Source organism: Lissotriton vulgaris, chromosome 3_1 (assembly GCF_964263255.1).
Source record: "Lissotriton vulgaris chromosome 3_1, aLisVul1.2, whole genome shotgun sequence".
NCBI lineage: Eukaryota > Metazoa > Chordata > Amphibia > Caudata > Salamandridae > Lissotriton > Lissotriton vulgaris.
In genome coordinates, this window is record NC_141689.1 from 1535972173 (window position 1) to 1535985779 (window position 13607).

Here is a 13607-nt window from a genome sequence, read left to right on the forward strand (position 1 = left end):
CCAAACCGGATCTGACCGTAGTGATGGATGCATCACTCCTGGGATGGGGCAGTCATCTGGGAGAGGTGGAGATCAGAGGCATCTGGTCTCCGGCAGAATCCGGTCTCCACATTAACATTCTGGTGCTCTGAGTGATCCTGCTGGCATTGATCGCCTTTCTTCCCTCCATCAAGGAAAGGCTGATGCAGGTGTTCACAGGCAACACCACTGCCATGTGAAACTGCAACAAACGGGGCAGAGTGGGGCTGTGGAACCTTTGTCAAGAGGCCCGGCGTCTCTGGACGTAGCTGGAACCTCAGGATCTAAAGCTGTTCCTGCAAAAGGAGAAGTTCAAAATGCCGTACCTGGCACAGGTGTTGCACATGCTGGAAGTGGAAGACTGGATGGTGCCTGTTAACCTGTAGGATGTTTATTTCCAATTACCAATTCTAAAGTCGACCGCCACCTTCTGTGAAAGCTGGAAACACGCTGAGATCAGCGCCCTACTGAAGAAACCCAAGGCGGACCCGAGTGAACTGAAAAACGTCCGGCCCATCTCCCTGCTTCCGTTCCCAGCTAAGATCATCGAGAAGATAGTCAACATCCAGCTCACCCGCTACCTCGAAGACAACAGCATCCTGGACCCCTCCCAGTCAGGATTCCGCAGCAACCACAGCACCGAGACCGCCCTCATCGCCGCCACAGACGACATCAGGATCCTACTGGACAACGGCAAGACGGCGACCCTCATCCTTCTGGACCTCTCCGCCGCCTTCGACACCGTCTGCCACTGCACACTATGCACACGACTCCACAACGCAGGCCCTGGACTGGACCTCCTCCTTTCTCTCCAGCAGAACCCCGAGAGTCCGCCTCTTCAGTTCTGATCCGAAGCCTCCGAGATCATCTGAGGCGTCCCGCAGGGATCCTCCCTCAGCCCGACGCTGTTCAACATCTACATGGCGCCTCTCGCACGCATCGCCCGACATCACAACCTCAACATAATCTCCTATGCCGACGACACGCAACTGATCCTCTCCCTCACCAAGGACCCCCTCGCTGCCAAATCCAACCTCCACCAGGGAATGAAGGCCGTTGCCAACTGGATGGAGGATAGCCGCCTTAAACTGAACACAGGCAAGTCGGAGATCCTCATCCTCGGGCCCAACCCTTCAGCATGGGACGACTCCTGGTGGCCCGCGTCGCTGGGGACACCCCCCGCACCCACCAACCACGCACAAAACCTGGGAGTCATCCTAGACTCGAAACTCACCATGACCAAACAAGTCAACGTTGTCTCCTCCACCTGCTTGAAAAACTCTCTGTATGCTCCGCAAGATCTACAGATGGATCCTGACAGACACAAGGAAAACAGTCACCCAAGCCCTAGTCAGCAGCAGACTCGACTACGGAAACACCCTCTACTCCGGAGCCCTGACCAAGCTCATCAACAGACTGCAAAGAATCCAGAATGCCTCTGCACGCCTGATCTTCGAAGTCCCGCGCCGCAACCACATCACCCCCCACCTGAGGAACCTGCACTGGCTCCCTGTCGACAAAAGAATCTCCTTCAAGCTCCTGATCCACGCACACAAGGCACGCCACAAGACCGGCCCAGCCTATCTCAACAGTTGACTCTCTTTCTACGTACCCAACAGGAAACTCCGCTCCGCAGACCTCTCTCTGGCTACCGTCCCACGCATCCACAGAACCACAGTCGGAGGCAAATCCTTCTCCCACCGTGCCGCAAGACCTGGAACACCCTCCCCCTCATCCTACGACAAACCGAAGACCTTCTAACCTTCAGGAGACAACTCAAGACCTGGCTGTTCGACCAGTAGCAACAGCACCCCCCCTCTCCCCACCCTCAGTGCCTTGAAACCCTTGCAGGTATGTAGTGCCCTTTACAAATTATTTGAGTGATTGATTGATTGATTGATTGAGTAAGTGTCTACACTTCAGGGTGCGATTGGCGCATTACCAATTTGTAGTGCTTCTGTTTATTTTGTCTTCGCCTCTGTTTGTTTATGAAGGTGATGGCAGTGGTTGCTACCAATCGCAGATGGACAGGAATCTATTAGTTCCATACCTGGATGTCTGGCTTCTCAAAGCCGAGTCCACGGGGATTGTATTGCACCACTCACAAGTGAAAATATCTCTGTTGTTCGATTTGAGCTTATCCATCAGCAAGCCCAAATCTCACTCTGTGCCCTCTCAGCACATCTTGTTTGTAGTGGAAGTACTTGACTCTACACTGAATGAAGGCTTTACCCTTTCTCAGAGGGTAAAGGATGTCCAGGTTGTGAATCTGACGTTTAAGGACAAAGCACATGTTCCTATTCTGACATTCTACGCCTGCTAGATCTATTAGCTTCCTTCATTTTCCTGGTCGCTCACACACACTGGCACAGGAGGGCCCTTCAGAGGCAGTGTTCCAAACATGGTGGAGATCTTGAGGGAAGCTGCAGTGACTTGATCTGGTGTGGAATTCAACCTGGTGCAAGGAAGGACATAACATTTACCACTAGTAGCAGTCACAGTGATAACAATGAATACATTTGAATCTAGTGTGGGGATCTCAACTAGATTGCCTCAAGATCAGAGATGTTATTCTCCGGTGGAGCATATATTCCATATCAATCTGCTGGAATTGCTGGCTAATGCCTGATTTCTTTTCCCCTCCTCACTCAACTAAAGAGTAAGAAAGGCTTCATAGACTGGATCCCAAGAAAGCTGTCAGTTTTTACATTAACTGTACCAAGGACTACCGAATTGACGATCAGCTTTTCGTAGACTACACTGGCAAGATGAAAAGGAAAGCCATCTAGATGAAGTAGCTGTCGAGGTGGATTATCTTATGCTTTAAAATATGCTAGACCTTGGCCAGCAAGGAACCCATTGAGGGCATCAGAGCTCACTCCACCAGAGTAATATCTACTTCAGCTCTGTCAACGGGAGTCCCCATTGCAGAGATTTGCTAAGTGGCAACGTAGGCTTCCCTCCACCCTTTGGCTACTGTTTAGGTTTTCAAGTGTGGAGGGAAAGTAACTGCATGTTCTATCCTTCAGGACTTATTAGTTTAAACTGACCTTTCAAATCCATCTCCTAGTTGGGTACTGTGTGAGCAATTTATTTAAAAGGCGAGGAATCTGCAGGTAAAAGTATCAAAAGAAAAAGTTACTTGCTTTCAGTAATGATGTTTCTAGTGGAAACTCTATCTACCTTCAGATTTCTCATTTACTCTACCCTCCTCCCTATTTTGAAGGATGAACAACTAATTTAACTAGCATAATATGGTTCCTGTCTAGAAGTACTGCACCGTGTCAATCTGATGTCATTTTCATCTTGTTCACCTTGAAGGCTTGTGAAAATGGAAGGGAAACTGATATCTGGGTGCCAGAGGTGGTGCTTTATGACTCCTGTGACATCAGTATGAGTTTGTTTCTGGCACGAAAGTGGAGCCAGCTCCCCCTTCTGACGTGGAGTGCTATTCAACATTTTCCAGATTCAGTCTGACACCTGGGATATTCCAAAGGTGAGGTATCTGAAGGTAGATAGATATCCAGCAGAAAGATTGCTTTGGAAAGTAGTTCACTTTTTCTTCTAGGGATACTCTGTCGTACGGCAGATTCCTCACCTTCCTCCGTCTTCCCCGTTCTGTGGAATGACTCCTTTTCCAGCTAAAAGGTTACACATTGGAGATTTTCACATAGGCTAAAATTGATTACATTTGGGTTTGCTTCTGAAGGCAAGAAACCTGATGTCAGAGCACTTGGATGATGCCTCTATATGGCTCCAGTTGTGTCCTTTGGGGTGGAACAGAGTTGACTCTTAATTGCACGACACCACCTATTGGCACGCAGGCGCTATGCTGAAAAGCTTACCGGATCCAGTTTGGCGCCTGGAGATATTCTAAAGGTGAGGAATCTGCAGTTAGAAGTATCCATCAGAAAGAGCCTTACCTTTCCTGCATCTTCCTAGTGCCTCAATCTAGACTACACATGGTGCCAAAGTGAGACATCGAGAATGGAGGCTAATTCTAACACCACTTGCGATTTACTCTTTCTCATGGTACTGCAAGCCAAAGAATATTCTGAAATGCCCTCCTGTTCATCAAGGCATTTCAAGTCTGATAATTGTTACAGATTCATCTCTGGAGAGATGGTGAGCCCCTATGCTTCACCTACAAACAAATACAAGGGACGTGATCCCAAAAAGACATCATATAAATCCACTGGAGTTGAGGGCACTCTACCTTGCCCTCAAGTCTTCTGTGCTGCTAGGAGAGACAAAGGGGATCATTTAGACGAAGGTGAACGTTCTGGCAGTCCACCAAGGCATCACCCTTTTTAGATGTCCGTTCCTACCTGGCAGGGGGGCTGTGGTTTGAAGGGAGCTTCCGTCTGGTTTTAAGAAGGGTGATTGGATTCAGTGTTTATGGTAGTGCCGAGTATTCTTCTGTGTTTGAGGGAAATGGATTTTTATCCTCGACACTTGTGTTTGAGACGTGATTTATGCCTCTTTTAATTGAGAGGCTGCAACATTGCTCAAATGCTTTAGATTGATATGTTTTTCTGAGTGATCGCCAGCCTTAGCTCGCAGCTCAGCATCTTGGCATGCAGATGCCGAGAACGCTTCTTAAGTACCATTTACAGCCCATTAATTGCAAGATTGTGCGAGCACATTCGTTCTGGGAATAGCAGTCTGCCAGCAGAGGCGAGGGATGAAAGTAGCTCCCGGAAGATGGCTGCTGTCGTCTCTCGATAAGCTCCCCTGGGAGACTATATGCAGCACCACCTTTAAAATGCAGTAATATGATGATGGTAGCATCTGAAAGTAGGAAGTGGCCTCAAAACTTAACTGATAATATGAATTGTCTTTACTAAATAGATTGCTTCGCTCATATAAATTCAAAACGTGATCCGGGCCTGGAGTAGATCAACTGTTTTACAGACACTACTATTTGGCCTCACCGTTTGAGCAAAACAGATGATGTTAAATTATCTGTTTGCTCTAGGCAGAAAGACCAAATGCCCATATCTAATTGCACTAGTACAATCTGTGTAGTCCTGGAAATGCCAGTAGAGAATTGTCATGGTGCAGTTTTTGTAATTTTACGTCTGTTTTCCAAAGAGTAAGGCCTTGATTTACAAACAGTTTAACTTAATCGTGAAGTACTCCTGAATTCCAGAAGCAAGACAGAAGGGGTCATGACTTACTCCTGAAATTCATCAGTAAGCTGTGTGAAGAAAAACAGTCACATCCAGTCATACACCAATTTTTATGAATCAGGCCCTGTTTATTATAATAGACAGAGACGTGTGAGCCCAGAGCATTATTTTTACGTAGACCATGATGAAGAATTTGCTCCCTATTAAAAACTGAATATGTAGGTATCAAACTTTCACTTGAAGTGATCCCATAAATGTACTGATTGAAAAACAATATTACTATCAAAAAGTTTTAGCTACTATCTTGTGACCATCACGCCAGTTTTAACTTAGATCCAGGGCCTTTAACAACTGGTGTAGCCCTCAGCGGTGGGCTACAAGGCTATATGAGAACAGTGGGATGTTGAGAGCATTGAAGACAGTGGAGTAGCTCCAGGCTTATAATGGCTGGATTAACCCAGATGTTTGTCTTCATGTTTCCCCTTTTTTTATTCAGAACATTTTACCCTTATTGGGTGTAATGTCCTAATAGTCTAATAGCCGTTCTGCCGAGGGCGATACCAGTTGGTAAAGGCTCTCTCCCTCTTTATAGGCCCTCGCCGGCGGCTTGGACCTGTAACTGGAATTCAGGGCCTTTAACAACCGGCATAGCCCTCGGCAGCAAGCTATTAGGCTATTTTAGCCTATTTTTTCACTTCATACATGAGGGCACGCTATTTATCTTATTTTGTAACTTTGTGAGGTGCATGCATTTCATTGCTCTATCGCCAATTTTTCCTGTTTCCCCAGGCCCTCTTTCTGTTTTCCCCACTCCACTCCTTGTGCCCCTCCCCATATTACATTTCTTGATTATTATTATTTTGCGTGAGCTTTGTAACTGCCAAGTGATGCAGGCCACCCACGCCCTTTTTGTTCACACTTATTTCGCACTTTTTAAACGTTTTAATTTTCTGTTCTAACATGGCCCACCTTAAAACGGTTAATTAATAATGGTTGCGTGCCTCACTACGCATGTGCAAAGAAAACCCATTGTAACATTGCCAGCCAGGCATGCGCATACTTTTTGCTTTGAACCCCAAGAAAGGTGAGCACCTCTGATCTAAAATGTAATTTGGTGTAGCCTAGCATCTACGCCTGCCCTACAACTGCAACCTTTTTTTTCTTTTTTTACACCACTTTCACATCTGTCTCATGCACATTTGCATTCTGTGTTTTCTGGCACTACCTGCACCCTCGAAGCTTTCGACTTAATGCACTCTCTCTGGATAATGTTCCCTCGTTTTTTACCACTAAATATGCGCTCAAGCTGTAATTATTCAACAAGCGTAAAACATAATTCGTTCTATTTTGAGCATCTGTGCCTTTCCGATTCAGTGTCTTTTTTTGGACTACCTCCCTGCTTCATTTGGTCTTTCTTCAGTTGTCACTTTTTTACAATTTTTGTACTGAGAAATATTTGTCTTTTTTACTCTGAAATATGTGCAAGAGCCCATTTTGATACAAGCATGCTTTCGATGCCTCAGGCTGATGCGAGAACAGCTGGGGGAAAAAATGTTTCTTCCAGGAGAGAACAAGTACCGATTTATATTTACAGCTCTTTAGATAAAACTGCTTTTAAATACATGTCTTAAACAGCCAGTCTAGGTTTTAGAAACCTGGACATTATGGGCAGAGAGGAAGCATGCAGTGCGAGGCAGCACACTGCACAGTTACTTTTCACTTAACACATATTTAATTTACAGTTCGAGGCACAAAGTCATGGCCTCGTGCTGAAGCCAGTACATCTTCACCCCAGGTTCCTTGATTTTAGCTATAACATTAGCACACCCGTCTGCAGAAACATAGTAAGTGTGGGTAGACCTCAGTTCAAACACTTTTACATGCACCCTGTCTTCCTAGAGGCCCACTTCATATAAAAATAATATATATGTTCAAGAGCAGCATTTTTTGTTTCAGATACTCCTGATACAGGAAAAACGTCTTCTATAAAGCATTCTACTGATACTTGATGTTGTTTTCTGTGGTATCAAATATCTAACAATCATTGACAGAGACAATAGGTTTGGCTAGTCGGCAGCAGGAATTCAACGCATAAACAAGTCACGAGTGGGGTGAGAGCCACTGAAGGTTTGAGCCAGAAATCTGGTTGTGGCTCAGCTCGAGGGCCTATTGGACACTCGAGTCCAAAACGAGCCGAATTTCATGTGGCCTCTACCGGACACCCATGCTCAAGCCTCATGCACCAAGAATGAAAGATAACGCATTAATATTTTATGTGAAACAGGAGAGAGAAAAGTCTATTAAGTGGCGGAATTGCATAATATCAAACCAAAAAACCTGGGCTCAAACCAAGCTTCCCCATTTCACTAAGTTGTGTTATCTTAGGCAAATATTCTCTTTCACTGCGTCTCCTATTTCTTCATTATTAAATATGAGAGCACCTTGAAATCCACGACTAAAGGATTTCCATTGTCCAAAAACCTCGCTTGTTTTTGACTTAACAGACTTTATTGTTGCTCCATGTTTGATAAGAATCCGGGTCTCATATACCGTGCACATGACAACTGACTTTCCTCTTGCTTCACTAACACGATTGTCATCATGGCACGGGGGCATGAGTGTTTCTAAGTTCATGTTTAAAAGCTATCACTTTTCATCAATTCTTCTCAATGCAGTGATATAATCTGATGCACTAAGCTTAAGCAAGTCTGCTTATTAAATATTTTTATGATAACGTATCATACATTCACGTGATATTTATTGCACAATTTACATGGCAAACGTTTCATGGCTCGGCTATCTCTTTTAATTTGTTGTTTTTTCCACTTCTAATGGACCCAGCATCACAAGTACAGGTAACACACATGCAGGCACAACTTCCAAACTGGCAAAGCTGCCTAAGTGTCATGATGCCATACCAAGTGCCACACAGTAAAGTAATTCGGGAATTTTGGACCAACAGCATTTGTGTGCTGTCATTTTTAAACCCACACTTGTGAAGATGAAGGATGAACTACAATTCCCAGAATACAAAGTTCTTTTGAGTGCACACAGCAATACAGACCACTTATGAGCTACATGGACAGATGGACTAACAGATGGTGGAAAACGTGTTTGATTTTTATGCTGTTGCCATTTTGACTTGTTTTATTTTGTGTAGGAGACTGGCTTAGTATATGGTTCACATTTATTTAATTGAAGCACCTTGCACTAATCCAGGCAACCCTTATGGTGATTTTAGTGGTCTTAGACAGCCATAGAAAGCTCTCTGAGTGGTAGCTGTGGAGAACAGCCTTCAGCCTTAGTCCAGAAGGAGTTTTAATCTGCTTGTTTTACCAGAACTAATTGTGTAGTGTAGGTCAAACAAAAAGAACCACACAGTGTAGTTACAAAAATAAGTATATTTATTATACACACTCACTAACACATTGGTATATCTGTTACCCGGAGAAATAAACGCAATACACACAATTCTTCAGCTGTAAAACAGGTAAGAAAGCACGAATACACAGTGGTCTCCAGAGCAGACCAAACCATATACTAAAGAAGTGGAATGTGAACTGCGGCAGAAGTTGGGACTTAGACCAGAAGACTCAGACGAGCTGGGGACACAAGGAACCACCCGATGTAAGTGCACAGGAATCCCACGGAGGCTGTGGGCAGAGTGAAAACACAGCCGCAATCTCAATGCGAGTAAATGGGACAGTCGTGGTTGCAGTTTTTAAGAAGGATCCTTAGCAGTGGACCCTGAAGAAACCTCATAGAAGATGGCAGGTAGGAGAGTCCCGCCACCCGGCGATACCCCAGGAACCAGAATACCTATACCAGTGAAGCAGGGGGCATAGTTGCAAAGTGACGTAGGAAACTACCATAGGCCACAAGGGAGGACTTTAGAAAAGATGTCGCTGGCGAAGAAGGTGAAAGAGCCCAGTGGAATCCAAGGATGAAATCTTGAAGAGGAGTACCTGCAAGCAGAGGGGACAGAGTCTATGTCACTCGGGAGTGACCAGGAGGCACAGAAGACCAATGACCACTTACGACGCAGGAGTTATGATTGTGAACTTGTAGCTGCAGCTGTGCGGACCTGGCGATGCTGTGAAAGACCAGGAGCAATTCACGAGCTGTTCCAAGTCGGAAGTCAAGAATCTGGGGGTCGGTGTCCGGTGAAAGCACGAACAAGCCTTGGCAGCCGCAGCAGATATGATAAACAAAAAACATGCAGCGTTGGGACCAGCGAGGTACAAGGGACTCACCAAGTGCAGGAGAGTCAGAGCAGGCCCCAAGCAAGCAAGGGAGCACACTGAAGCCTAAGAAGACCCTCAAGAGCACCCACAGGCCGAAGGCACAGGAGTCGCAAGCTGACCTCCAGCAGCTCACCAAAGAAACAGGCCCACGGTGCAACGATGCATTGAGAACGAAGATCTTGGTAGCCAGAGATGCTGGAGGCTGGAGCTTCTTGCAGCCTGAAGATCTTTGGAGGACAGAGTCAACAAGCCTTGGCAGCGGCAAGTTGATGTAGTGCACAGGGGTTCTGTTCCAGCAGTTCCGACGAGGGATACTGGCCTCAAACTTGCTCAGAAGACAGTGCAAGCTTCAAGAGAGTTGCTTAACTACCACCTGCTTTGCTGAGCCTGTCAGTGTCCCTGGGATGTCAGGAGCAGCAGACTGGTCAGCTTCATTGCGGAGCCTGCAGATGCAGGGGAGTGACTTCTTCTCTCCAAGGTAGATTCCTTCAGGTGTCTTTGATGCCCACAGGCCTGGAGAGGAACCTGGATGAAGCACAGGCACAGATGAAACAGAAGACTGTCAGGACGACGAGACCAGGAGCAGCAGGAGCCTTCCTTGGCGCAGTCTCAGTTCCTAGGCGAAGTCCAACGAAGTCAAAAGGGCTCAGATGGTAGAAGTTGAAGTGGTTTTGGGTGTAAATCTTGCCACAGGACGAATCGGAAGAGCCACCCACAGGTAAACCTGTAAGTACCCTAGGGAAAGGGTTGGGACAATTCAAGGTTCCCTCCCAGAGGAGAGGCTGGACAGAGGGGAGGATAATCCCAAGTCCTTTGTCCAGTTTCACGCCAGAGCAGGAGCCAAGGGCTTCCGGAACTGACTAAACCTAGAGCATGCAAGAAGGGCCCCAAATGTGCCACCAAAGCAGTCTGGTGGCACTGGCAAGCACCCCTTCCCCAGCCCAATACACTAAGTCCTGTCTGGGGAGGTGGTCACACCTCCCTGCAACAGGAAACCTATTGGTCTACCTTCCCCTGCTCGAGCTTGGCTCTGCAGCAGGAGGGCAAAATCATGTCTGTGGTTGGCAGCAGCACTACCTTGTTGTTAACCCCTGAAAGGCTGGTCTTGGGAATACAGGGGTGCACCCTTGGGGAGTCCCCCAGTACAAGGGATCTCACATCCAAGACTTGAACAGCTGCTGGGGTGGGACATATGGTACTTGACATGATGTCCACTATATGTATTAAATGACTGACTAAACTTACATAACCTGGAGAATCCACTCAAGGCTTTGCAGAAGGTGTCCTGCTCATGCAGGGCACTCTCTCACTTACAACCTAGTACCCTTCCTTCAGGATTGAAAGGTCTCCCTATGGGGTGACTTATAGGATTAAGTGCAGTGACCTCAGATGTAAGAAAATGTATATCTGTTGTAAGTGATGTTAACACCAACCTACGCACCAACCTACGCAGGCTTCGAGGTCAGGCCTGTAGTCACAGATTGAGTGTTGTCTCCTGGGTGGTACAATACATGCTGCAGCCCATGGAAGGCACCTGGTGTACATATGCCTTGGGTATGTTAGTATTATATTACGGACATAAAAGGGTACACCAGTAGCCCATTGGGAAGGTACCAAAGTTCTTACCATAGTCAAATTTAGGGGGAGAGCACAGTGACTGGGGTCCTAATTAGCAGGACTCCATCCAGGCTAGTAGGAAAACAGAATAACACCAGCAAAAAGTGGGGGTAACCATGAAAGCAGATCCTACTATGGAGCTCTTACTTTGAATACAGATGAAACTGAGAGAAAAGTCTTTGGAATATACTTTTAACCTGCGGAAGTTGTGGGGTTACACCCGTATACGACGAAATGCGTTGGTGTAAGGGAGTGGAAGACTTTGAAAAATAAAAAGACTGGACAAGCCCAAGAACACGAAAATATCTTTGTATCTTTATGCTATTGTATTATCATATCTTTAGTAATTGCGTGTGCTTCAGAAACTGTAAATTGTTTGTTCAATCTTAGATTGAGATATTAGGAGAAATTGGGTGAATTTTCTCCTCTTCTGAATGCACAGCAGGATATATGTAATTTGCTTTATATTGTAGTGTAAATTTGTATGAGCGCCTGAGGACTCTATTTCACCTATTTTTGTGTCCCCTACATAGAAAAAAATCAGTTATTAAAAAAAGTCTTAATTTTGAGACAAATAGCACACAATCGTCTCTTATTCTTTGATCTCCAAAACGCGTAACTTGAATAAATATAGCCTGAAACATTCAACCGTAAAAAATGTGAACTTGCCGGAGTGAAAACCTGAATTTTTTTTTAGTGTTTCAGCAGCCTGCAGATGGCAGTGTTGTCACATCAATCAAAACAATAATTCTCTTATTGCACACAGTAAGTTGTCGACATCTTTCTCGTGCAAGGTGATGATGGTATTTATTTACGCATATTTATATAACACTTTACAGAAGAAATATTTCGTTACATGGAAGTTACAGATGGTTTGGGATAGATAGACAAAACAGCTATTAGTAATTGCAAAGGTTGAAATTACAACAAATTAGACCATTACATAAAACTGAATGTATGAAAGCCGTAAAAGGGTTGAAGTGGTATATAGGGTGTAAAAGGTGTATAGGATCGCAGAAAGACTGATGCAAAAAGAACAGATGAAGGACTGAATGCTGGGTGAATCAAACTTTCAACGGGAAACATCAATAACAACGAAGGCATTACTACGCGTAACGTTTACAACGGGGCACTTACCACGTAATCGTCTTTTCAACGCGTATGCCTTCAACGATCGTCTTTACCACGCATAAAAAAAACGTAGGATTAAAAAAGGGGTTGGGGGGGTCTCCCCCCCCCAATAAAAAAAAGAACCCGCCGTGCCGAAGAAATCAGCGTCGTTAGAGAGGAAGCGGAATAAACTTCCGCTTCCTCTTTACGACGTAAGAGCGACGCGGTAAAGGTGATGCGGGGAAAACGAATTCCGTGGTAACGCATGCGTGGAAAAGGCATGCGTTGCAACTGAATTCATAGTAACGACATGTAACCACTTTCAACCCCAGTCACAGGGACCGGTTTCGGAGTAACAGCCCTCATCAGCTATGCTAGCTTGAATATGGTGGCGTATCGAGCACGGGGCCCACATCTGTGTATACCCTTCCCACGTAGGGTGACAAATGCAAAAAGAACAGATGATGGACGGAATGCTGAATTAATCAAACATTCAACCACATCCACAGATCTGTGTTAAATCCATCATTTTTTGTTCACGCTTTCCAGTTTAGACCCAGCCATATGCAAAGCAGTCTTGGCCCTGCTCATCATTTGTGTATCTTTCGCAGTAAGACTGAGTCTGCATACAGTCGTAAATGGATGAGGTAGGTTAAAGGTCTGTGCCAAGAGTTGGTTACAGTATTTTAGCTAAAGAACCCTGGGTATGAGACGCATTAGACGCAAAGAGTTGTGCTAGTCAGAACGTTTATGAGAAGACCCAGGCCAAGGCTGTCGTTTGAATTTAAGAGCCCAAACACATTTCAAGCCAGTGTAAAAAGTACAATTCAGTGACAGACCGGAGGGGTGGGGTTGGGGAGCAAGGTGGTTGGGAGAAATTGAAAGGGAAGAAGCAAGTAGCATACAGACCCATGTTTCTTACTAACCACTATCCATTTTCTCTTATTAACCACTGCCCATGTCCCTCTGCCCTGTCTCTCCACTTCTTCACTGCCCTGTCTTTCTCTCCAGTTTCTCTCTCCGTGGGGTTGTGTGCTTTGGATTGGTTCTGCTCACAGTCTGGCTATTTGTTGTCTCAAGGGTCCGAAATGTCCTTGAGTCAGAGTCGGGGGGGGGAGGTGGGGAGGGGATGGCTTGAGCTTGTCTCAAGCCTTCAGTGGCTCACTCCTCTTTAGGCACAAAGTCAAATATTCGGTTGTGGTATTATGTTTTCTAAAATACCCTTAATACTTTATTCGTCTAAAAAACATTACGTTTTACTATGAACTTACACGTCAATTGCAGATGGAGACGATTTACTTGACTTTTATTCATGTTGTGTTTCATTTATTTTGTTTTAGCCCTGGCATATGCCTGCATGTCTGCTTTCATCCCAAAGTACCTGTATAACTTCTTTCTGAAAGACAACTCTCACGTGATTCAGGGTAAGTTAGGATATTATTTGTTGCTTCTGACTGAAACTGTTAAGACATGAATTTGTTGGGCT

At 45.4% G+C, this 13607-nt stretch overlaps 1 protein-coding gene across 1 annotated transcript in view; it reads left to right on the top strand.

Annotated features, from left to right (window-relative positions):
* The window catches only part of TBCK (TBC1 domain containing kinase), a 1513148-nt gene that overhangs the window by 693613 nt on the left and 805928 nt on the right, over window positions 1–13607 (top strand). The window contains exon 19 of the mRNA XM_086962029.1: window positions 13462–13545. Coding sequence (XP_086818155.1) covers window positions 13462–13545 — 84 coding nt within the window. The remainder of the gene's footprint in view (window positions 1–13461; window positions 13546–13607) is intronic.